We start from the raw sequence: 23,797 nt of genomic DNA, 5'->3' as shown, positions 1-23,797 counted from the left end.
AACGACAACACACATCATACATTGCACAGGAATGAAACTTGCGTCGTATATACCATGTCACACCACAAGACGTTCTCGAAAATCTCCTCGTGAAGTACTTCATCCATCAGACTCGTGTCAACAAAACGTTATTCAGTTCGTCAGTCATGGACATCGCACCCACCCCGTTATTCAGCCACGCACACAAAACAAAACACTGAAGATTGAGCTCCTCCAGCTGGGAGAGCTCATTTACATGTGCCTCTGTCATTGGGCGAGAGCCAGTTATGCGTCACACGAGTCACATAAACACAGCCGTTGTGGGTTGCCTATAAAGTATTGCAGGTAGGCAGGCCTACCCTCGGTTTAAAAAAGCAAAACAGTGCCCTATATAAAAATGGTAAGGGCCGTAGCTCTGACGATGTTGCTCGGTCACTAGATTTGGCCCACGGTTGGTTGTCAAAATTACTTTTCTAGTTTGCTTGAGCGCCACTAAAAGGATTCTCAGCTTTAACAAAAATAATGTTTTTTTTTTCCTATCTGATTTTTCCCATGTAAGCCCTGTCTCGAAGGTTCCATATCATGCAATTTCATTCTTAGCCATGACCTAAGTGTTACCGTCCCCATTGATTGTAGGCCTGGAGGATTCAAGACTGCAACCATCTTTACCACCACTGCAACCATTTTTACAAAAATAAGACAGTGAGGGTAATTTTAAACCAATGCTCCAGAATAGTATTCTCGTGTTTGTCTGGTGGTATTTGCAATCATAACAAAAGCGGAAAGGATTATATGAAAGCCATCCCTGCTGAAAATCAAACAATAGAAATCATCATAGAAATTCTAATGGTTTTCAGCACAAATTCTACAAAGTATATTAGGTTTTATCGCAGTATTGATCCTTCAGGTATTGTGAGCAGATTCTTGTTTTAGTTTCCTTTCGGTGTCAACAAGTTTCTCTACTTAACCCTAATCTGAATTTATATCACTATCCCAGTCCCACTTTCTTCTCTAACCAGGGATCATATCCAATCTCAACCCTTACCCAGGTTAGTACTTCGGAGGGGGTCTTTCCCCTGCCTATGTTTGGCATGCCATGGTGTTAACTCTGACTGGAGCAGACTGTGGGGGATTGGTTAAATACAGGAATGCATGTGGTGTTAGGAGATCCGGCCATTTGGTGGGAACCCTGATTACTAGCACAAGGAATTTAACACCATGTCTGAATGAATGAATGAATGAATGAACAGAACCACTACAATCTATACAACTGTTGCATCAGTTAAATATCACCAGGCTAGTTTGTTTTGGAGCCAATTCCATTAAGACTGGATGCTTTGTTTAGGTGTCCATTACGTATTTGTATTGGTTTCCGTTGGAAATGGTTTAATTGTATCCACTTGGTATGAAACACCACATTACACCGCACACATATTACCAATAGAGACCATTACAGTGTGCATTAAAACATACACTTTCAATTATAACCACTAAAACCATTAGACTTTCTGTGATGTTTTGTATTGTTGTTGCAGTTAACTGTTATTGGCGTTAACATCTTCTCTCATTCTCAGACCGGCCATTGGGAGGAGCTATTTACCTAAAAATAGTTATGCAGTAACATCAAATTCCATTAGTCTTGCTCCTCTGTCTTTCCTTCTGATACCTCAGTTTTTCAGACACAGCAGAGATCAGAAATCCTTGTGATAAAAATGGTCAAATTATCACTATCTGATAAACACCGTCCTAGGAAGTGACTAAGAACTCTTGATTATCTAAGAAGGTCATTGCATGAAAGCACATGATAGTACACGATAGTACATGTAACGGCCATTAGTGATATATATTTTTGTATTATCCAAACCACTGCTATAAATACATCTGTGGAGAATTCCAGCCAGATATTTATCACAGAATTATAATTAAAGCTTGTAGACTAGAGGATTATTTAACAGTATCAGAAAATGCACCCAAGCAGTGATTCTTAGCAGCTGATGGAGCATGTGAAGGAGAACAGGAATGTTAATCCTTATTTTTGACTTGATATAGAACTATCCAGTCATATAGGAACAGAAGTCCCAGACCATGATCTCAATGTCCCACTAATGTGCATCATGATATTATACACTAAGTGCCCCGCAGAGTGCAACAATCTGACTCACTTCAACCTCAATCAAATTATCTGAGACAAATCAGCCAAAGAAAAAGAAGGGCACTGGGAAACAAGCCCTTGTAAAAGCACTTAGCCTGCATGGCATATACTTATGTATTTGTCTGATGCAACAGCACAGTCACTGCCTCAATGTATTTTTTAATATCTGAAAGGCCTGAAATTAATTTATGGTTGAGCACAAGCAAGACCTGTATATACCAAGGACTTTTGGTAGTATCTCAGACATATCTCAGATTGTTTTCTAAAGCCTTGCTTTAATTTATCTCGGATATCATATGAGCCACCGGATTATAAAGTATAAGGTTAATTACATTCGGGCAGTAGATGGATTACTTTTTGATCTCATAATCACATGCTTCCTATAAGAGCACATCAAAGGAACATGTGTGAGAAAACACACCCATGCATCTGATCAGTTGTGCGGCAACAGTGAATTAATCAGTACATTATGTCACAGTTGATCAGCGCCCAACATCTGCCTTCAAGGACCAGTCTTCAGCTTTGAAACAAACAAAACCATCAAAGAAAGGGGGATGCAACACCCACACACAAAATCAACATATAAACTTGGTCTGAGATCAAGGATAAAGCCTGACACCCACATGATCTCAATCAGCTCAGGTCTGGCTCAGGACACCATATTCCCAGAAATATTCATTTAGTGTCCGATGCTATATCACTTGGCGCTATACCAACCTCTCTCTATACATACACACACACACACACACACACACACACACACACACACACACACACACACACACACACACATACACATACGTACAAACACACACACACACACACACACACACACACACACACACACGCACACACACACACACACACACAAGAAGGTGGAAATACAGAGATGAAGCAAGAGAGAATTAGATTCTTAGAAGTATTTTGGCATTATTTAGAATTTGTTTTAGTTGTATGTCACAGTTAACTGGTCAAGTGTACGTTCACCAACTCAAAAGAATAGGTTTGTTATAATATCCTAACGTTGTAAACTGAGACTAGTGGTGTTTAACGTATCACGTCTGCACTGCTGCGCTCTGCTGCGATGCTACATTTAACAGTTGGCTTAATCAGTCCCTGGGGGAGGGCCTATAATTATAATACAGGATGTAATTGGATGAAAGCACACATACACGTGCTACCGCACTAACGCCTCCCAGCTCCAGTCCCCACACACAGACTTCAGCCGCTTCTACAGTACAGAGCCTTTGTCGTCGGAGTCGAGTTGAACATTCGCAAGTTCGCGAAAAATAAGTATCTAAAGCCAGCATGAAGCGCACTCATTGCATCTCTGATTGTTTGCCGCTTTTTACCTTCTTTTTTGTGCTGGGTGCCTTATCTGCTGTGAACGGTAAGTTTAATTTAGCCTACACTTCATTGCTATCCAAGTGATTGTAAACGGCTTTCCACGCTTTCTCGGGGAATGGTGGTGGTGTCTGCCGTTGGTTGTTTACTTGTTGTAAGTAGGTGTCAAGGAAGCCTCAAGTACTCTTACCGACCATTTAGCATCACTTTAACTCAGTGTAATTGTTTTCCTCACTTCTTCTCTGCAGCCAGTGACATTAGTTCTCACCGATGTAATTCATTTGTAAATGCCTTTCATTTGTGTTCACTTGTGAAACCTCACAATGTTAAATCTGTGTTATATAGCCTATTCAAGACTAATTTCTAACGGTTACTTTCATATCGCTATTTCTGTTCCTTCTGCCCACCGGCTGCTGACTATGGTATCCTACTGTAGCCTAGTGCTGGCTTGATTTGATTTATTTAGTGGTGTCTGTTATTTAAAACATTTAAAATATTGTGACAAAAATGTACTTTGCTCATTGAAGATGCATGTGGAACTGTCACTCTATGACTGTGCGCACTGGCACTCAAAAATGTGTTTTTTCCTAAGGGCTTTGTTGATCTCATGTATAGCAAGTCCTTGCTTAAAAGGCTCACATAATAATGCAGAATCCTTTATGTATGTGCACATTGTGACCACATCCTTCTGGCTCTTTGCTTTGTTAGTTGAGAGGAATTTCACATAGACCGAAAGGGACACATGCCCTGGTTTTATGTTTTGTTCCGTTATGTTATAGTTTTTTTTAAATTCATTGTTACAAGAGATGCCTCTTTGGAGTCAATTGACCTCAAGCTTTGTCCTGACACGCGTCTTTGCTTAATAAGGCCAATTAGACCAAGCTTCAAGACTCAAGTTTGATTATCTGTCTGTCTTGATGACCTGCTCGTTTTATAATCATATACTTTTAATATATTTTCAGCAGAGTTTTACAACTTCATCCTAACTAGAACACTATGCCAGTGTGTGAACTTGCAGCAATAGTATTCTTGTTTTCTTGGACTGTTTTTGTTTTTGTTTTCATTTCCTAAACGGCAGCTACAGTTTGTGGCAATAGTGGCAGTGTGCCTCAGGCCATGGGCCTGGCTGCAGTCTGTAGGTGTGGCTCGGTGTCCAACCAAAAGAGTGACTCACCGCCCTGAATGTGGCCACCAAAAACATGGACTGAAATCTGACAAAGCTCCGGGCACTTCCTGCCACTAATGACCACTCCTGTGGGACATGCCTGTACTTACTGTGCCCTTCCGCCCCAAAAACACCATTGAGAGCAGGGTGATTTACATCAGTAGGCAAATGCCGGCTGACAAGGGCCACATCCGCTTCACGCCATGCTTGATCTCTACTAGTTGTAGTCACTGACAAAAAAGGTTTCCTCCTAAGGCGCAATTTAAATTATTCATTCTGTTCACACTTTAGGTGAGGAAAGTGTTACTCCCTTTTCTTTCTCTTTGTCTCAGGTCAGCTGAGCCTGTTCCTTGCTAAATATAGAAAAGCAAACTCCTTCCAACTCCTCTCTTTTTGACTGTGTGTGTGTGTGTGTCTGTGTGTTTGTCTCCTGAACCATTGAGAAAACGGCTAGGCTATAGCTTTTGCCATCTGGCATTGAAGCCACTTCCTCGGGGGAGAGTTCCATTTGTCCTTGCTACTTCACTTGTAATGCCAATTACAGAGCGGGGCTCTTCTAGATTAATGTTGGATCGTGGCTAATCAATGTTTCATTCGGTGCCTTCGCAATATGGAAGCTCTCATTTGAGCCTTTCTGTCATTGTCTCTGTCTTGTCCCACTTTCCAATCTGCCGTGATAAATATTTAAATAGCCATTCCCATGATCATGACACTTTTAGATGTTTCGTACTGCTAAAAAAAAAATTGTTGTGGTAAGACCAACGTTCATGTTTATTTTACAAGTGCAAACAGCTCTTCAGATGTTTGTTTATTCAGAGTTTGATGTGTGTCGCCTCAGAGAGTAACCTGCTCATTGGGACGTGGTGTCAGCCTCGGAGAAGAGAGCCCAGCACAGGTTTGGCTACGTGCGGATGTATTTTTAGACAGTTGGTTGTTTATGTTTTTTCCAGGCAGATGGCTGTGCTTCTCTGGGGAAGTCCTTTAAGATTACTGAAATCTCACCTGCAGCTGTAGTGCCGCACACTCTGTTTGTGTTCCGTGCACGCTGTCACGAATGGCTTCTCCGCATGGCGTGCTGGAAAGAGCAGGGTATTCTCAGGAGGATAAAAGTGGCAGAGGGGGTCCATTCCATAGGTCACAGACCCACTCCCTGCCCTGGTTGGTCTGGAGGGGTAGTGATGCTGAGAGGGTGTGAGGGTGTACGCTGAGCTCTGGAACACAGAGTTCCACACGGCCCTCTGCCCTAGTGCGTTGGAATGCTCAGTGGTGTGGGAATGAATGTGCAACGAAACGAAGGTATAGGCCCTGGGATGGACAGACACACACACACACACACACACACACACACATACATATACTCACACACACACACACACACACACACACACACACACACGCATACACTGAGGGATGTAGTCACAAAGGGCAGAGAAATCATTGCTCTCACCCACACACACAGCAGAGATGTGTCAAAAGCCAATGCACCTTTGGCACAAAGCTTATTGCAGACATCCCAGCCTATTTACAACACCTGCTTTGCACAGCCACCACCCCCCTCAAGGTGTCTTTTATAGACTGCTATACATAATCCTGATTAGCCCAGGGATGTATGTGCATTCATTGTCCTATGGGATGTTACGTAGTCAAGAGCTAAAATCTAATTGTAAAATAACCTGTACACGTGACAATACGGCATGCTTGTGTTTGTTGACAAAAAGCCAGATAAATCTTCTCCTAGAGGCACAACAGTGAGGTTAGTTTAGATGAGCATCATGGAGATGGTGTATTCATGCATTCCTAGTCATCAACTTTCTTTTTTTCTTCTTTGGATTTATTTTCATTTTGCAGTTGAGAGCATTTCATTTTAACAATAAAACTTCATAATTCATATGTTATGTTTGACTACAAAAAAAGATACAGGTACAGTTGCTTCATCATGGGACATATGATCGTTTTTAAAGTTTAAATTAAGCTTAGCTGTAAGGTGCTCTTCTTGCACTATGTGAAACTAAACATTTTTTATGTAGGTGTAGTTGTCAGCTGAAATTGAAAACATTTCTTATGTGGGGAAATGGGAAGTTTTTTATTTTACCAAAATGGTCAACTGCGGAATGCGGAAGTTTGCCACCTTCTCCAGATGCAATTGTTAGTAATTGAAGCCAAACCTGCGTCACACAGGGAAATGATTCTAATCGATTGACAGTTTCGTTTTTGAATGAAGCCCATAAGAGCTCAACTTGTACAGTGGAGACTTGCGATACTCAGTCCCATGTTTACTCTCACAACATTCTGCTGTTCACACTAGCTTGTGTGCCCAGCTTCTCCTCAAGGGAAGTCTGTTGTTATTGTGGTGCCCACCTGCTGTGCAAATACAGTCAGCCTGGATGTTTCTTGCCCTAGGCTTTCCTTGTCCTCTCTACAGCTAATTACTCAATGACTGACCTCAACGCCTTGGGTGACTCGTATCACAAAAATGATAATCTCTGACTGGACATTCACACAGTCTGGCTTAGAGCCCTGTTCTTCATTCAGCGTGGTATTTGGAGCATTCTGACCTGACCCCTGAGCTTAAGTTTGTTTTGTCCGTGTTGGTTCAGTATGGCTGGTGATGACTCATAGGCCATAACAGCGCTGGGACACCATATGTGGACTTGGGGACGACAAAATATCCACCAAGGTATTAATCATAGCATTGGGATGGGCCATTTATAATAGTGTCACGCCCTGTTTATGTTGGCATTTTCCATTCTCAAATCTGAATGGGCCTGTTTAAAGGACTGTTATTCTGACTGACTCAGAGAAAGTATGCCACTGAAAGTCCATCCTAAGACATGCTTCGTATACTTTGATTAACATCCGTTCCAGGTTGCTATTCAAGCACAAAAGAGACACAGTGCTCCAACTCCATTTCTTCCCCAATACTGTTTCTTCTCACCCTCCATTGTCAGAAAAACATTTTTCTGGGTGTAAAAATCAGGTTGCTATTTCACCATATGTGCCGCTGTTACACCAGAATAGAAGTGAAAGTGCCTTTTTCTCTCCGCAGCTCTTCCACAGAATAAAGAGTGATGTATTAGAGTGCAGCAGGTGACCACAGTGGGCCTCTGAGATGTGTCTGCCCTCACGTTTGCCTCAGAGCTTTTGCTGATCAAAGGCCTAGTTCAGCTGCTGACACACAGATCTAATGTTTCAGTTGATCAAACCGCTCTTTCTGTTGATGAGTTTGCCCCTTCCCCCCCCTCCACCTCACGTGGATTAATCAAGCTTCTCTCCTGTAGTGGCATATGAGGTCAACCTTCTTGAGATCTACCCAGAGGGAAACTCTCTGAAGCAGGGCGATCTTTGACCCAGCTCCCGATAATCTGATTTAAAGAAGTTCTCATGGGTAAACTTTTTTTTTTTCTTTCTTTTTTGCCATATTCTGAATTTTACACAGAGCTGCATACCATAGTCCCAAAGGGAATAATCACTACTCTACTAGCCCAGTAGATTCAGGATAATATTGATTTTACATAGCATTGGAGTAGTTTCGTTATAGGGGAAATGAACACCATCATAAGGGTAGGGGTAACAGAGTTGGACATGCTGGTGTTTGACTACGATCTCATGTTTCCTCATATCACTGACGCGTAAAAGCATCCAAGTATCCAAGCATAACTTTCACTTCCTTTCCGGAGACCTCCTTGCTAATCTCTGCAGTTTCACGGTGGGAGTGTCTCTCCCCTCTGTCTGCCCTCCCGGTTTCATAGCGAACTCCCATCTCCGCAAATGTCTCTCACAGATGTTGAAGGTCATCCAAACAAAGCAACTGGTGGGAGCAAAAGGCCACGTGTGAGTTCCACTGCAGTGGACCCATAAGAACGAGAGCTCTGTGTGGGGCAACTGTATCATCCGCAGCAGCTGTGGCAAGCCTGGCCTTCGCTAAGTGTGGGAGTGTTGGTCTTGCCTGCTCGCTGGCTGCTCCGAGACAGAGGATGCATTCCTCTGGTAAAGATAAACAAGCGAGGTCGCTTGGATATGGATGCTTCTGCGCGGGCCAGGGCTGAGTCACCGTCCCCGGGGACACTAAGCTCCAGAAAGACTCAAAAGGCCAGAGGTTTGGTGATAACACTCACAGAGCAGATGCTCACTGAGAGCGAGCCGCCTCGGTCGAGTTCCAAGACACGTTCCCGACTCTGGGGGTGGGGGGGAGGTTGGGGTTTGTACCAGTGATTTCCGGATGAATCTGTTTGTATGCTTTGGGTCGACTTAGCAGAGGAGGAATGCAGAGGAAGTGGCGAAGCCTCGTGTCACTTGCACAGCTTCTGGAGAGCCAAAAGTGTTACTTTCAGTGTGGGGTTTGCTGGAGAATGGAACCAGAGCTTTTTAGAATTATAGACACAGCAAATTAGCTGGTCTCTACTTAGCCTCCAAAACACTTAAAGGGGTGCAAATCAAGGGGTGCAAATCACCCACACACTTTTACAGCGAGAAAGAGGTGTCTCTGGCAATGACACTCCTCACAACCACATGATGCGCACTAGTATTTACTCCTGAATAAATATGGCCAAAACTGGAGGGCAGCTCCTCTCTAAAGTAGGAAACACAGACAGTGGAGACTGCTGATTACATTGTTTTCAGTGGCGTCCACTATTCTGGCTTTTTCTGTCTTAAAATTATTATTACTTATTATTTTGTTTAAACTTTAAGATGGTTTAAGATTATTTTAATTTTTTTCTAAATCTTAACAGCAATGCCATATGCACCCTGAATGAGAATGTAAATGTACTTTGATCTAGATTCTTTCTGTGCGGCTCTAACATGTTTCAGCAAGGATTAGTTGACTCATGGGGAAACACGCTGGTGTGGTCTGTATAGAAACCTCCAGAATCCACGCTTGCGTTGGCTTTGTCAGCATTTAGAACTCCGGCAACCGCACATGATGGTGCCCGGCCAGATCAGACAGAGAGACCGTGTGCTCTGTTTCTTCTGCATGGGGCCCTGTTCATCTTCTTCAGTGATAAATGCACAGCTAAATGAATCCTCTGAACCACTTTTACCGTTTTTGTCACAAACTGTATCCGGCCTAAACCTTGTTCAAAAGCTTTCTCTTCACAGAATAAAATCACTTAACAATGGCAGATGAACAAGGATTACTTTACGTGTGTTGCTAAGTAAATAGAAACAAAACATCTCTCTCTCTCTCTCTCTCCCTCTCTCTGCCTCTCTCTCTCTCCCCTCCCTCCCCCCTTTCTCTCTCTCCCCTTCCTCTCTCTCTCTATCTCTCTAACTCCCTCTCTCCCCCCCCCCCCCCCCCCCCATTCCCTGTCTGCCATTTCAGGTGACTACTGTGAGGTGAACATCTGCCACAACGGAGGCACTTGCGTGACAGGAGTGGGGGAAAATCCTTTCATCTGTATCTGTCCAGATGGATTCACCGGAGAGATCTGCAATGACACAGAAACTGGTAACCTCATAACACCCCACCCCCACCCCATGCAGCCTTCAAATGAGATTTTGGAAATAAACAAAAACAACATTCAATTTGTGGTTGTGTCACCACAAGTATCTAGTTTCTCTTAATAATTTGGCATCTGGCAGGCTGATAGTTCTTATCGGATTGTTGCAAAACTGGTTCCTGTTCTAGCACTGATTGGTGGACTAGTTGGTGTCATTAAGTGCACATGAGTCAATGATGCCTGAAGCTCCCAGTGTCTGAAAACTGTTTAAAAAAAAAAAATATGTCAAACTCATGTTTGAACACAATTCAGTGGCATTGAAAGTATACCGTATTTACTTGTGTTTCCATGCCTCTCTAGGACCCTGCAAACCAAACCCCTGCAAGAATGATGGTGTGTGTGAAGTCATAAGCCAAACGCGTCGTGGCGATGTCTTCAGCGAGTACGTCTGCAAGTGCCAGGAGGGCTTTGATGGTGTCCACTGCCAAAACAGTAAGAACCAGTCCAAAGCCTTTAGCTGAGATTCCTCTGTGGCACTTGGCTTTGTGATGCTGCTTTCCCAAAGACTTTCATTTCTGTCCAAACTTAGTCTTATGAGACCGTCGGATTGTCTCCGTAGTAGATCATGGAAAAGTGAGTAGATTCACAGCCCCAGCAACAAGCATTACTTGTGCTTCATGATCCTTAAGTAAGGTGTGTGTACGTGTGTCTGTGTGTGTGTGATGTTTCTTTAAGTAGGCTCTATGGAGCTGTCCTTATATATTTGGGGGTTGTCTATAAGCAGTGAAATTACAAAGGTTGACGAGTGCTGTTGAAGGGGAAACTTTGGGGATTTTTTTTACCCATTTTACCATCTTCTTAGGCCAACTTTTTACTCAGTCCAGTATTGAGTTAGAACGCTATAACCGGCAACTGCATAATGGCTGGAGAAGGGCCCCAGGTTAAAAAAATCCCGAAGTTTCCCTTAGTTATCCATGGGCAGGCCATTGCATTCCGTGAGCATAAGCAGAGCATCTCAAGACCCCTCCTCCAACACAGCAGACGGTATCAGATGTCCGGAAGCTCTGTGGATGAAGTAGACCTCATATTACACAAACCCTCTGTGGCCGTCATGTTGTTTATATGTATGTGGCGCAAAAGCCTCCTTATCATGTACGCATTACGCAACCACACAATGTGACCAAAGCTCAGAAGTTCACTGCTCAGAAGTCCTCCTGAGGCGGGTTCTGTGCAAATGGCTGATGCTCTGCGGCCCGTATGTCAGCCCTGATGCTCTGCGGCCCGTGCTTCTGCTTGGCTGACGCGACCCGTGGGGCATGGGGGGCACATAAGGACTGCTGTCATCAGCAAAATATGCCCCCCCAACTCACACACACAAACACACACACACACACCATGTACCACCACAGCCAACATCACTCCCTCTCACACACACACTACCCTCTTAAAAGTGCAGAGTCATCCGCATCTGCGCTTCTGCCATAAAAGCACATATACATTCTGCGAACTGATAGCGGCATATCAGCTTACCGTGAGCTTCCGCTCTCAGTGCCTGAAGCGGATGTTCTCACACACACACACACACACACACACTGCAGATATGTCCAGCTGGAGACTCCTCCGGCCCAAAGCACACACAGCCATGGGCGGCTGACCACATTTCGTATGCCTTATCCCTAATTAATGTCCTCGCTAATTAGTCTGTTTCATGTGAATGTGAGAGAATGTTCAAAGATGGCATTCTCAGCTCCCTACAGGGGCACTTGCAGCCGGATGTAGCAAACAGACTGGCTGCTCCTTGGCCTGTTTTCAGCAGTGGCTTCTTTTAAAATTGCGTCCAAGAAAAGCATCTCAAATCTCAGTCTCTTCAATTAAGGAAGAGGGTGGTGACCCCACACACCCTTATCAATGCCACTAAACACTAGTGATGTGTGAAGATAATGTCACTTCGGTAATTGATAGGATGTGCGGGGTGGTGTGGTATGCGCGATGCATGCCTCTCCGCTGCTTATTTTGAGTGGAGTAACCTCATGGTAGTAACCATAAAGTGTAGTGCCTGTCTCCCTGTTTTCGTGCTTTTATTATTTTTGCTGTGTGTGTAGCACGCAAACACACACACACACACACACACACACACACACACACACACACACACACACATACACATATGCTGTGGGTAGGGATGAGCTGTTTAAAGCTGTAAAGATGTACAGTATCTAAAAGATAATCTCCATAGCTACTGGAGGAGCTGTCACCCCCACAGGAATGTGCTTGAATGCACAGACACTTGCATTTATATCCTTGCACATTCATACATATCAAACGCGCTATTAGGATATGCATATAAACAATATAAGCTGGACTGCTGTGCAGAGGCGTAACAGAAAAGCACTGTGTGGATTTAACTAGTGTAGATCCTCGTGATGCTAGCATACGTTTAAATAGACATGCATACGGTACATATGCGGCACATACACACAGACATACACACATGCACGCACACACACACACAAACATACACACATGCACACACACAAAAAACATACACACATGCACACACACAAAAAGCATACACACATGCGCACACACACATACATACACACATGCACACACACAAACATACACACATGCACACACACAAACACAAACATACACACATGTACGCACACACACACATACATACACACATGCACACGCTTGTGGTTGTCCAGCCAACAGCGGAAGGCCTCCGGCTCTTAGCAGCACACCCACGCCATCTCCACCCCTGTTGCTGGGGTAAAATGGAGAGTGGAGACGGGAAAGTGGATGAAGTCGGCGCTAACAGTGTGACAGTTTTGAGTCAAGTCTAACAGGACAGGACCATGAGAAATTGGGCTGAGAGCTTGCCAAAGAGCCGTGAAATCTGTGTCAAAAGCTTTTAGTCGGTCCTAATGGCCAGCCACATTTGCTTTGATTGCTGAGATTGGATGGGTCGCCTGGTTTGATGGCTGCCTATTTTAGTCTCGTTGGCCAGGTATTGAGAGCGTCTGGATTTGTGTGTGTGTGTGTGAGTGTGTGTGTCTGTGTTTCTGTATGTGTGTGTGTGTGTGTGTGTGTGTGTGCAGGGGTGGAGAGGGGGATGATGGAAAGGCAAAAAGTGAAAGATTGTTCTGTGAGACCTGAGAGTGAGAGAGATTGTGTAATTAAAAAAAAAGGAGAGCTAGAGATCTTAATGGTGACCAACCATTTAGGCTGTGGTTAATTGGGCTCTCTGCCATAGGGATACAGTAACCGTGTGTATCCCTTCTGTTCTTTCTGTTTCTCTTGCTGTCGTCCTTTTCCTCGCCGTTCATTCGCATCAACAGCACAACTTGTTATGAGAACTGGGAAGTATGGTGACCTGGGACTTGGTCTTGAGAACTACATGTCAGATTGTAGATTACATTGGTATTACATAGACCAGATGTAGATTACATTGGTATTACACATATTAAATGGTATTAAATTGAATAAACTACACTGTAGATGCACCTTGTGAACAGATACATGGGTACAAAAATCAATTCAGTTGAATCAGTTCAGAATCAGGTCAATTCAGTTTCATTATATGTGATTAGTCTCAAATCACATCAAACACCAAGAGTGGGCATTTTGCTGCTATTGGTTATGTGCAGTGAACCTTGTGTGAAAATCAATGTATGTCACAGTTCACGCTACAGTATACATAAGTTCTTAAGTAAATGCATTTTACAATTATTGCTTGATTTATATTTAAATATAAATGTATTGAACTGTGACCCCAGAATTATACATTTTCACATATAATACCAAACCAATAAACCAGACAGAATAAAGTGTACTTTGTCTCCCACACACACAGCCTCAGATGTATGCTCTTAGGCACCATATTGGTTTGAACCACAGCCAGTCCCATATTCATAGGGGCCACATAAGCCTTCTGTTGGCTTCTGCAGATGTCCACTGCAATGACCCACTTGCAGAGCAATCATATGATCATCATCAACTCTGATGTCTTCACCTACCAGCACATCCCTGTGGGAATACTCCTGTACTCTCCCCCCGCGATACAGTGAAAGACGCTCCTGTCCCAAGACCAGAATTACTGCCAGTTGTGATCAGACCCCAAGCGTCTGATTCTGGGCCAGTTTCCATGCGAGGCTCATGACTTGTCTGATGGCTATGAAAATAGGTGCAGAGAGCCCTGCCCCTCCGAGGGAGCTGGCTAAGGTGACGGAATACGATGACTCCGCAAAATTACGCTACACCCTCGTCCCACAGGCCTGCCTGAGCGGCAGTGGAATCACAAGATGCCATTAAGATGGCGCAGGGGGCCACAACAACAACAAAAGCGCTTCTCTGTTCTCCTTCGCTTGTGCTCGCAGTGGCCCCTGCACCAGTGAGCCCGCTCCCAGCATCACATGCCAGAGCCTGCTGACTGCGCTGAAATTGATCTGGGTCATGCTGCGAGGTACATGAGAGCCTTATTGATATTTCTATGGTTCCCATGGCAGTGTCATCTACAACTATACTGACGCTCAATAAAGCGACGGCAATCGGCTCGTTCGTTCTCGGCCATTGGTGCCTTGGTGAGCAAGCCTCTACCGTGTGTGTCCATGCTGCATGAAGGCCCTCGTTCTTTACGATGGTTAAGGACAATTTAAAGGGATATGAGGAGAACCGATTTGAAGACAGTGCTCATCTTTGCCAGCACAAAGTCAGGCAGAAGCCTGACCGAAGACAGACACAGTCCGACAGAAAAGCAGGCTAACCTGAAAGACTCTCGGCTGCCTTGGCGTGTCTGAAGAGTGTCTTGGCTGCACATGGCCTGCCCGACCTTGTCCCCATCTGGATTCTGGCATTTGGTAATCCCCCTTTTTTCCCCTCCACCAACTCTGGAATGTCCTGCCAGTCAGACTCCGCCAGTCATTTGAGCGTCCGTGCGCCTCTCATTCTGTTTCCCAGCGGCTGCCAGTGACTCCTGACGCCCTGATCTCCTGATGGCCTTTGGCAAAAAGCATGAGGGCATTGACCTCAGAGGTGGCAGACGGGCCCTCCGTGGGTTTACCTGATGTCATCGGGTGGCCTAAGGCATCTTTGACCCGTGCTCCTAAGTGGATTAGTGGCCTGTGCAGGCCCAGTGTGTTCTGCAAAGTGGGGAGAGTGTTGTTCTATCCTCTTACGACACAGTGCAAGACACCGACCACTCTAGCGCTGTCTGACCACAAGGATTACCTCCGGCTATTCTTTGTTTTTGTTGATTAAGGAGGCGACATGTGTGCGCACATGTGCTGTGGTTTACTAGACTCATCTCTGACCTTCAGGTTGGGTACCCTGCAGTTCTTTGTGTACCTTTAGCACCACAGGATATGCAGTTATGTAAACTGCACCAACAGTCAGAAGACCATGAATGTGAACTCTCTTTTTATTACACTCTATGTATAGTTTTTTTGCCAGTTTGTTTGCCTTATCCATAATTAACACTGTATGTTGTTGCTTAACAACACTAAAAGGCTTACTTCAGAAAGATTCGCTGCTCTGACGGCTAAGGCGCCACCTTGTGGTGGAAAAAAAAAAAACATGCTATTAAAATCCTATTGACTTTTGCACCTGATGTCACTCATGCAATGCCATCCTCTCTTCAGATGTCAATGACTGTGCTGGCCAGCCCTGTCAAAATGGAGGCGTTTGCCGAGACCTGGAAGGAGACTTCAACTGCAACTGCCCCTCACCCTATGTTGGAAAGCACTGCCACCTACGTAAGTATAATCTTAATCATCTATCTATGTAAATGTAGTTTTCTTAGTCTGTCAGTAGAAAAGACATGGACACTGTATGCAGTAACTTGGGGACAGTGGTACAGGAGGTAGAGGAGTCGTTTAGTAATTGGAAGTTCGATTCCCCACTCCTCCTTACCAAGTGTGTAAGTGTCCTTGAGCAAGACACTGAACCCCTAACTGCTCCTGATGTAAAAATGCAGTTTCCTTGTACGTCGCTTTGGATAAAAGCGTCTGCTAAATGTCTAAATGTAAATGTAACTCCCCATCAGGGCAGAGCAAAGTGGGGAAATCCAAGTGGCCGTTCTGTGGTTCACATGTACTTCAAGGAAAGGCTGTAAAGTGAAAGAAAAGAAAGCCACATGGCAGTGTACCTTAAAGAAAATTCTCGGTTAGAGTGGTTATTGACACTTTATTGTACTACTCTTACACAAAACAATGTGGCTATAATGTTTATTTGTTTTGCTTTTGTGTGTGTGTGTGTGTGTGTGTGTGTGTGTGTGTGTGTGTGTGTGTGTGAACATGCGGACAACAGGTTGCATCTCCCTGCTGGGCATGGAGGGTGGAGGCATTGCGGAGCATCAGATCACTGCCTCCTCTGTGCACTACGGCATTCTGGGCCTGCAGCGGTGGGGGCCTGAGCTGGCCCGCCTTAACAACAAGGGCCTGGTAAACGCCTGGACCTCCGCTAGCCACGACAGGAACCCCTGGATTGAGGTGAACAGGCCTAACTGGTCTTGGTCAATAATTGCCTAACAAAACTGATTGGAGAGAGCCACTGTCGTATTACACATACCCCATACAGATGCAGACTTTTGGCTATCAGTATCAGGAATTCTCCAGGACATGAATTATTTGCGTGCTTGTGCACGTGTCTGTGTCTTTGACTGTGTCGTTGTGTGTGTCTGTGTCTTTTTCTGTGTCGTTGTCTGTGTCTGTGTCTGTTTCTGTGTCTGTGTTTGTGTCTGTGTCTGTGTTTGAGTCTGTCTGGTTGCCTGCCTATTTGTATGCATTGCGTGCATGTGCAGGCTTTAAGCTGATCCTGGTCTGTCTGTTGGGGTCTTTTATTAAATGATGTCTTCCCCTTGCGCAGGTGAACCTGCAGAGGAAGATGCGTTTCTCAGGCATCATCACTCAGGGCGCCAGCCGCATGGGCGTGTCGGAGTACGTCAAAGCCTTCAAGGTGGCCTCCAGCCTCGACGGCCGCACCTACACCATGTACAGACTGGAGGGCCAGAAGAAAGATACAGTGAGCATTACTCATAGCAGTGTACTCCTATAACGCATGCCCATGCATCCAGTGAGCTGTGACTAAAGTTTAAATGGATACCGTTAAGTGGAATTAGTTAAAGGTATGTGCTTGATTAATGGGTGTGGCGATTCACCGCCCCCTCCAGGTGTTTGTCGGCAACATGGACAACGACGGCACCAAGACCAACTTGTTTGACCCGCCCATCATTGCGCAGCACCTACGCATCATCCCTGTGGTTTGCCGCAAAGCCTGCACCCTGCGCATGGAGCTGGTCGGCTGCGAATTGAACGGTACATTTCCTGTCATACTTTAGGGAGGGGTGATGGGATGCACAGTTCATTTCCTTTTGAGGAGGTACTATTTAAGAGGAAATCATAACCCTTTGAGATTTTTAACTATCTTGTAATTGTAAGTCTAACTTCAAGTCTACACAGTTTATTGGGGAGGAAATGGATTTGCATTATTTACACAGAAGGGATGTTGGGTGAAAATTACATTTCTTTAATGTTTCTTTAGTGCAGACCTTAATGTATGCATACAGTTTGCTGGTGAATCTGCACATCATGCATGTATTTGTGCGTATATTTTGCGGGATATCCAGAATTGTAGAAAATGCCATCTGAGTCAGGCCTGTAACTATGAACACACCCACACAAAAACACACACTCACACCCTGTCCACAATAGCTTGGTTTATTTAGACCATATGACAGGAGGTTGATTTTGGCAGCCAACGCTAACATATGGTCAAAATAAGTTTTTCATTCCAAGCCACATGTGAATATTCTGCATACATGCATACTTTTCTGTTCAGATTCTTGCAGTATTTAATTAGATCAAAAATTACTTTGAACCATTATATTTAAACACCATGAAAGTCAAGTGAACCCAATACATTCCTAGTTTATAAAGACTAGAAGTATACATTATGTGTTGGTGGGGAATGTTCTGGTCAAGAAAATAAATATCTCATGTCTGTTTGTAAAAGTTTGGGACCATTCCATTTCAGTTCTAGCCAGTTTAGGTGCTGTATCAGCAATGACAATCCCTCAACACAGTCTCCACCCCGACTTGCTCATGAATTGAAATGGAATTGTCCCCCACTGGATTTCAGACTCTGTTGTCATTGCATACCATGTAGTATTCCATGCCCACATCTGTCTGTCTCTTTCTCTTGGCAGTGCCATCTCACCACTATGCATGGCCTTCACAGACTGCTCATGTGCATGCCAACCACACACACACACACATACACTAACACACACACACACACACACTCACACACACACGCATGCATTGATATGCCTCCTGTTCACCTGCATGCCAACTAACACACACACACACACTCAGACACACACTCACACACACACACACACTCACACACACACTTACACACACACACACACACACACACGCATGCATTGATATGACTTCTGTTCACCTGCATGCCAACTAACACACACACACACTTACACACACTCAGACACACACACACACACACACACTTACACACACACACACACACACACACACACGCATGCATTGATATGACTCATGTTCACCTGCATGCCAACGACTGCTGTCTGCCCTCATTCGCCACTAACCTGGTTTGTCTGCTTGCGCTACTGCTGCCTGTCCACTATCATTTTATTTTCTCTACCTCCCTTCCCTTCTCTCTCTGCCCTGTTCTTACTCCACAGTCTATTTAAACACGACAGGTTGCTCAAACCCCCTGGGCGTCAAGTCACGTCTGATCAGTGACCGTCAGCTGACCGCCTCCAGCTCCTTCCGAACGTGGGGCATAGAGGCGTTCACCTGGTACCCGCACTACGCCCGCCTGGACAAGCAGGGCAAGACCAACGCCTGGACTGCCGCCACCGTCAACCGCTCTGAGTGGCTACAGGTGAGTCCTGGCGCTTTTATTGGTCACGCTGCTACAGGTGAGTCCCGGGGCTCCTATTGGTCATGCTGTCTGAATGGCTACAGGTGAGTCCTGGGACTCCTATTGGTCATGCTGTCTGAGTGGTAAAAAGTGAGTGATAAAGTGATTTGAGACCTTTATGCTGCCATCAGGTGCTTTTGTGGCTGGTTGATTTGAGAATTATTTGCTGATATATTTGCTAAAGTACTTATTTAATTGTTTAATCAAGTTGTACCTCATCATATTTTACAGCGACTATTGCTGAGGTACCCGCAAACAAATCAATAATACTGTGTAAATGCTGCAGTATGTCTCTAGATAGTCCTACTATCTAGCCAACAGTTAATGTCCTTGTGTATACATACAGGTTGTACTGTTTGTACGTCTTGTTGTACTAATTAGTGTGCACCTCTTACATCTGCGGTCTCGTACGAGGGCAGGTTGATTTGGAATCTCCCAAGCGCATCACGGGCATCATTACCCAGGGGGCCAAGGACTTTGGGAGTGTTCAGTTCGTGTCCGCTTTCAAGGTCGCTCACAGTGATGACGGCCAGTCCTGGAGCATAATCCAGGACGAGAGGACCAACACTGACAAGGTCAGGGGCCAATCCCAGCCACATATACATGTTGTTAATAACAATAAACATTAATACATTATTTGCGAATCCTTAGTTTCAAAAATATTTTAAATGTTTTGGATTTATACTTTTCAGTGGGCAGCTATACGGAGAGATGGATAAGGAGCCATGTTACTTATCGTTTTTCATTTTCATCACTGTTATATTCTTTCCACCTGCAGATCTTCCCCGGCAACAGTGACAACAATGTCCACAAGAAGAACATATTCGAGCCACCCTTCTATGCCCGATTCGTCCGCGTCCTGCCATGGGCGTGGCATGACCGCATCACTCTGCGAATGGAACTGCTGGGCTGTGACGAGTAGCACCTCTCCTCCCTCCCTTCCTCCTTCTCTCCCTTTCCTCTCCTCCCGTCTCCTCCTCTCTGTCTCGCTCCCTCCCTACCTCCTGAGCCATGCCTGCACTGCCTTGCTCCCAGCACCAGAGGGCAGCGTTGCCACACCACCCTTCACAGCTGGGGGGGACTCTGAATCAAGCTCCTCGGACACAGCCTGCATCTCTAACCACACACACCACTCAGTGACCTCCCTTCTCCTGTTTTCACACGCACTTACTGTCTCTCTCACACACACACGCAAACACACACGCACACACACACGCACACACACGCACACACACACACACACACACACGCACACACGCGCACACATAGCCCAACTACAGTGTGATGCTGCTCCATTGAGCGATGAGGGCTGAACCCCAGTTTGAGGTGCTGAAATGCATCACACGCTCATTTCTTTGTAGCAACTGAATGGCTTGGAAAGGGTTTGTTTGTAAGTTCGCAGCTAGCCAGTATCCAAAATTGATTAGAGGAGCATACTAGATATGTTTGAACTAACCAGTTCACAGTTTACCACATTTCTGACACTGGCCTTGCACCGTATTTCCATATACTGTCTAGCACCGCTGGTTTCTGGGACTGTAGTGCCATCACAGGTTATGGTTTTGCAGGAGTTCTTCCTGGATATGCTTGGCTGCTCTACCAGTCCCTTTTCTTGTGACAAAAAAATATCATTGATTTAGCAAGAAATGTACATAAACCAAAATATTCACACTTAAGTCATGTTTATGGTGTTAGTTGAGTAGTTGTAACTCTATTGTTGCAGGGGTTTGTTATTTCCAGTATGTTAATACAGTATGCTAGTGAGTAGAGCAAAGTAATCTAATTGTGAATATGTTTTAGAAATTTGAAAAGCTATGAAGTTTGTTCCAGCTTCTGTAAATGGGTTGTAAGTTGGTTAACAGTTCTTTATAATGATGACATTCTAAGAAACAATTAATAGAGCATATATTTCTATTTATGCTAATACATTGATCATTTTCATTGTAGTAAAGTATTACTATAAATGACTAAAATTATCCATTCATGTCACTTTTGTTGTAAACCAACAAAATATGATCTAGTGTGACTAAATTAAGGAATATACAGGTCAACATCCATGCCAATAAAGGTTTTGGCCCACACTGCCAAATATTTCTCTCAGGTAGAGATGAATTTATTGCGTTGTGCTACTGAGGTTTTTATGAAGTGCATGTAAGCTAAATTTAATTTTTGATGCAGTTTTTTTGGAACATAACCATTCTTATAATACTGTAGTAATCTCTTTTTTTAGGCACCTGCATTGTTGTCAGTTAAAATGCTGGGTAGTCTCATCAGTACTCAATAGTGAAAGAACATAAGAGAATCTGAAATAGTGGTTGCTTTTTTCTTACATGTTAAAACTGTGTGATTGTTTAACACAGGATGTTTATTTGGGGGTTGGTTTAGTCTTTTGCACAGCAAGTGAAGATAAATGCATAATGGCTGACGAATTGGTCCAAGTTTGTTATTTGTCAAATGCTGGTTTATGAGAAACAGATTGCTTGGAGAGGAGAGGAGAGGCTGTTACCCAAATGATAAGGTGAAGAGAGGGTAAAAATCACATTAAGAATGATTACTACGCTTCCGCTTAATGTCCGTCCGAGGTGTCAATCTACATAATGTGTTCAGGCTTTGGCATTGTGATGCCTCCCATGAATTATGAATTTTGGGCTTGTGCAATATGATAGGAGTTTTAATATTAATGAATGGTTGGAAAATAAGAACAGTATTTCTCTGCACTGCGAATACAGGAGATGGTGGTTATCACATGCTGATAAATTACTTATCAACCAGAACAGTGTTTCCTTAAGGCCAAATGCATTCTGTGGGTTTTATCATTTTTCATTAACAATTATATAGTTTTTGATAGTTTGCTCTGAGGATGTTGCTATGATCTTTGCTATATATTAGCCTCTCTATACTCCCCAACTGTATTTGTTCCTTAATTCTTTTTTCTTTTCTTTTTCTAAACCAATGATTTTTATGCTTCATACAAATTACAGTCGTTGTTGTGTTCTAAGCATAGATTTGGTGCACTCTTGATGTTTCTGTCTAAAGCAGTTTTCTCCTGTTTAGTCTTTTTAACTAAAGACACAAATAATAAAGAGTTTAAATGAATGTATGCAGCCTTCCATTATGTTTGCATTATATGACCGCATATACTGTACATGTCAGTGGGCTAAAGGGACACACCAAAATGATGATTATGCCTTTATACTCATCATTAAGCAAGTAGAGCTTCATATTATAATATATTTTATGGGGACCCCAAAAGCTATCAGGAGAATGTTGCATATTCTAAAACGTAGCTCTTGTTCTATCCTGAGGAATAAATTGTGGCCAGGATTACTTTATCATTATAGACAAATGAATAAGCAAACCGTTGGTGGGAGATTACCCCCAAGCAAGGTTAGTGGCAGATTCCTGGTGCACATTTCCATGTCCTACAATAAATAGACTGAACCTCTTTAATAATTATACATTTGTGACAGGAGATTGCATTGACCCATGCACACCATAATGGACCTTCTGAATGATTTAATATATATTATATATATATATATATATATATATATACACAGTATATATACACACACACACACACACACACATCTCTCTCTCTATATACTGTATATATATAGGTGTGTGTATGCGTGCTTGTATATATACTGTATGTATATATAAAATCATTAAGAAGGTTCTTGTATATAAATAACCATTAAGAAGGTCCTTGCATATATATAACCATTAAGTAGGTCCTTGCATTAAAATGTGAATTAGGACCAAACGTCTCAAGTGAAGTTGCTGCATGTTCCTAAGCCTGTACTACTGCTGCGTGGACAAAAGAAGCAAGTCCTGTCATGCCAGTGTCAGCTGACCTCTATGTTCAATGTTTCCTCTCAATGCCTCCATTGTCTCCTCTTATACATTCAATGATGTTCTCAGACCTAGAGGTAAATAGTGTGAGGACAACAGTACCTAGTGGAGACGGCTCTTAAGATGAAAAGGATATAAACCCTAATAGCACCATGCCCCTGTACTGGGCTATTAATACAATTAATTATGTATTCTGATGGAAAAGAAAAAGGTCAATTTTGGGGCATTAATACAGTATGTTATGAAAACTGATACTACTACCATTAACATTGAGCAGCATCAACAGACTTTATTTTACTTACAGTGTCACTCATTCTAAAAAGATCAAACCATGCTGTGCTATGTCAGAAGACTGGAAGACATTCCTTTACAATGGGCCACTGACAGGAAAACATACCTGGAGATGCATATCTATACTTAAAGGCAATTATCCCATTTGCTTGCCTTTCACTTGAAACTGTTTCAACACCTTTTCATGACTATGGGGTAAAATATTGTTCTAGTTGTCAGTCTGTTCAGTTAGTTCAAGACAATCTTGTTGATATCAATGAGTGAAATGAGTGAAAATGTATATATTGACTAAATGTCCAGCATACTATAGATTCCAGTTCTGTTCTTTGACCAAGTATAACTGCAGGCTATTGCTTTATGGAGTCAAATTAGGGTCATTAACATGCTGAGCATGTGAAATTATGATCGCAAATAATTTTAACAGCCTGCAAAGGAGAAACATCTGTGTGCATCATTCAGAGTTGTTAAACCTCACTGTTGAAAATTTTCCTGCACTAATAGTACACATACACAAAATATTTCGACAGCAACCATTTTTGCCAATTGTATCAAAAATCTGAATTTTCCCACATGCCCACAAAAGGACATACAACTGTAACCGCAGGC

At 43.5% G+C, this 23,797-nt stretch overlaps 1 protein-coding gene across 2 annotated transcripts; it reads left to right on the top strand.

The window, feature by feature from the left end:
• The first annotated feature begins 3,363 nt into the window (after nucleotides 1–3,363).
• On the top strand, nucleotides 3,364–22,129 carry mfge8b (milk fat globule EGF and factor V/VIII domain containing b). Of its 2 annotated transcripts, none has more exons than XM_080842676.1 (10): nucleotides 3,364–3,521; nucleotides 9,961–10,086; nucleotides 10,439–10,570; nucleotides 15,721–15,834; nucleotides 16,388–16,569; nucleotides 16,946–17,101; nucleotides 17,250–17,394; nucleotides 18,822–19,006; nucleotides 19,465–19,620; nucleotides 19,824–22,129. In XM_080842676.1, the coding sequence occupies exons 1-10, from the start codon at nucleotides 3,440–3,442 to the stop codon at nucleotides 19,965–19,967; spliced, it is 1,422 nt and encodes a 473-aa protein (XP_080698802.1). In that variant the 5' UTR covers nucleotides 3,364–3,439; the 3' UTR covers nucleotides 19,968–22,129. The 2 variants fall into 2 exon arrangements, with proteins under 2 accessions (XP_080698802.1, XP_080698801.1); XM_080842675.1 differs by having other exon boundaries at nucleotides 18,804–19,006.
• The last annotated feature ends 1,668 nt before the right edge of the window (nucleotides 22,130–23,797 follow it).

This window comes from Sprattus sprattus (genome assembly GCF_963457725.1).
Source record: "Sprattus sprattus genome assembly, chromosome: 7".
Classification (NCBI taxonomy): domain Eukaryota; kingdom Metazoa; phylum Chordata; class Actinopteri; order Clupeiformes; family Clupeidae; genus Sprattus; species Sprattus sprattus.
This window is presented reverse-complemented; position numbering and strand designations above follow the sequence as displayed.

Excerpts from the sequence above, each read along its gene's own strand:
- mfge8b (XM_080842675.1), top strand. The coding sequence starts at position 3,440 with ATGAAGCGCACTCATTGCATCTCTGATTGTTTGCCGCTTTTTACCTTC. Across the intron at positions 3,522-9,960 it reads TGCCTTATCTGCTGTGAACG|GTGACTACTGTGAGGTGAAC; the intron begins GTAAGTTTAATT and ends CTGCCATTTCAG. Across the intron at positions 19,007-19,464 it reads ACCGCTCTGAGTGGCTACAG|GTTGATTTGGAATCTCCCAA; the intron begins GTGAGTCCTGGC and ends GTACGAGGGCAG.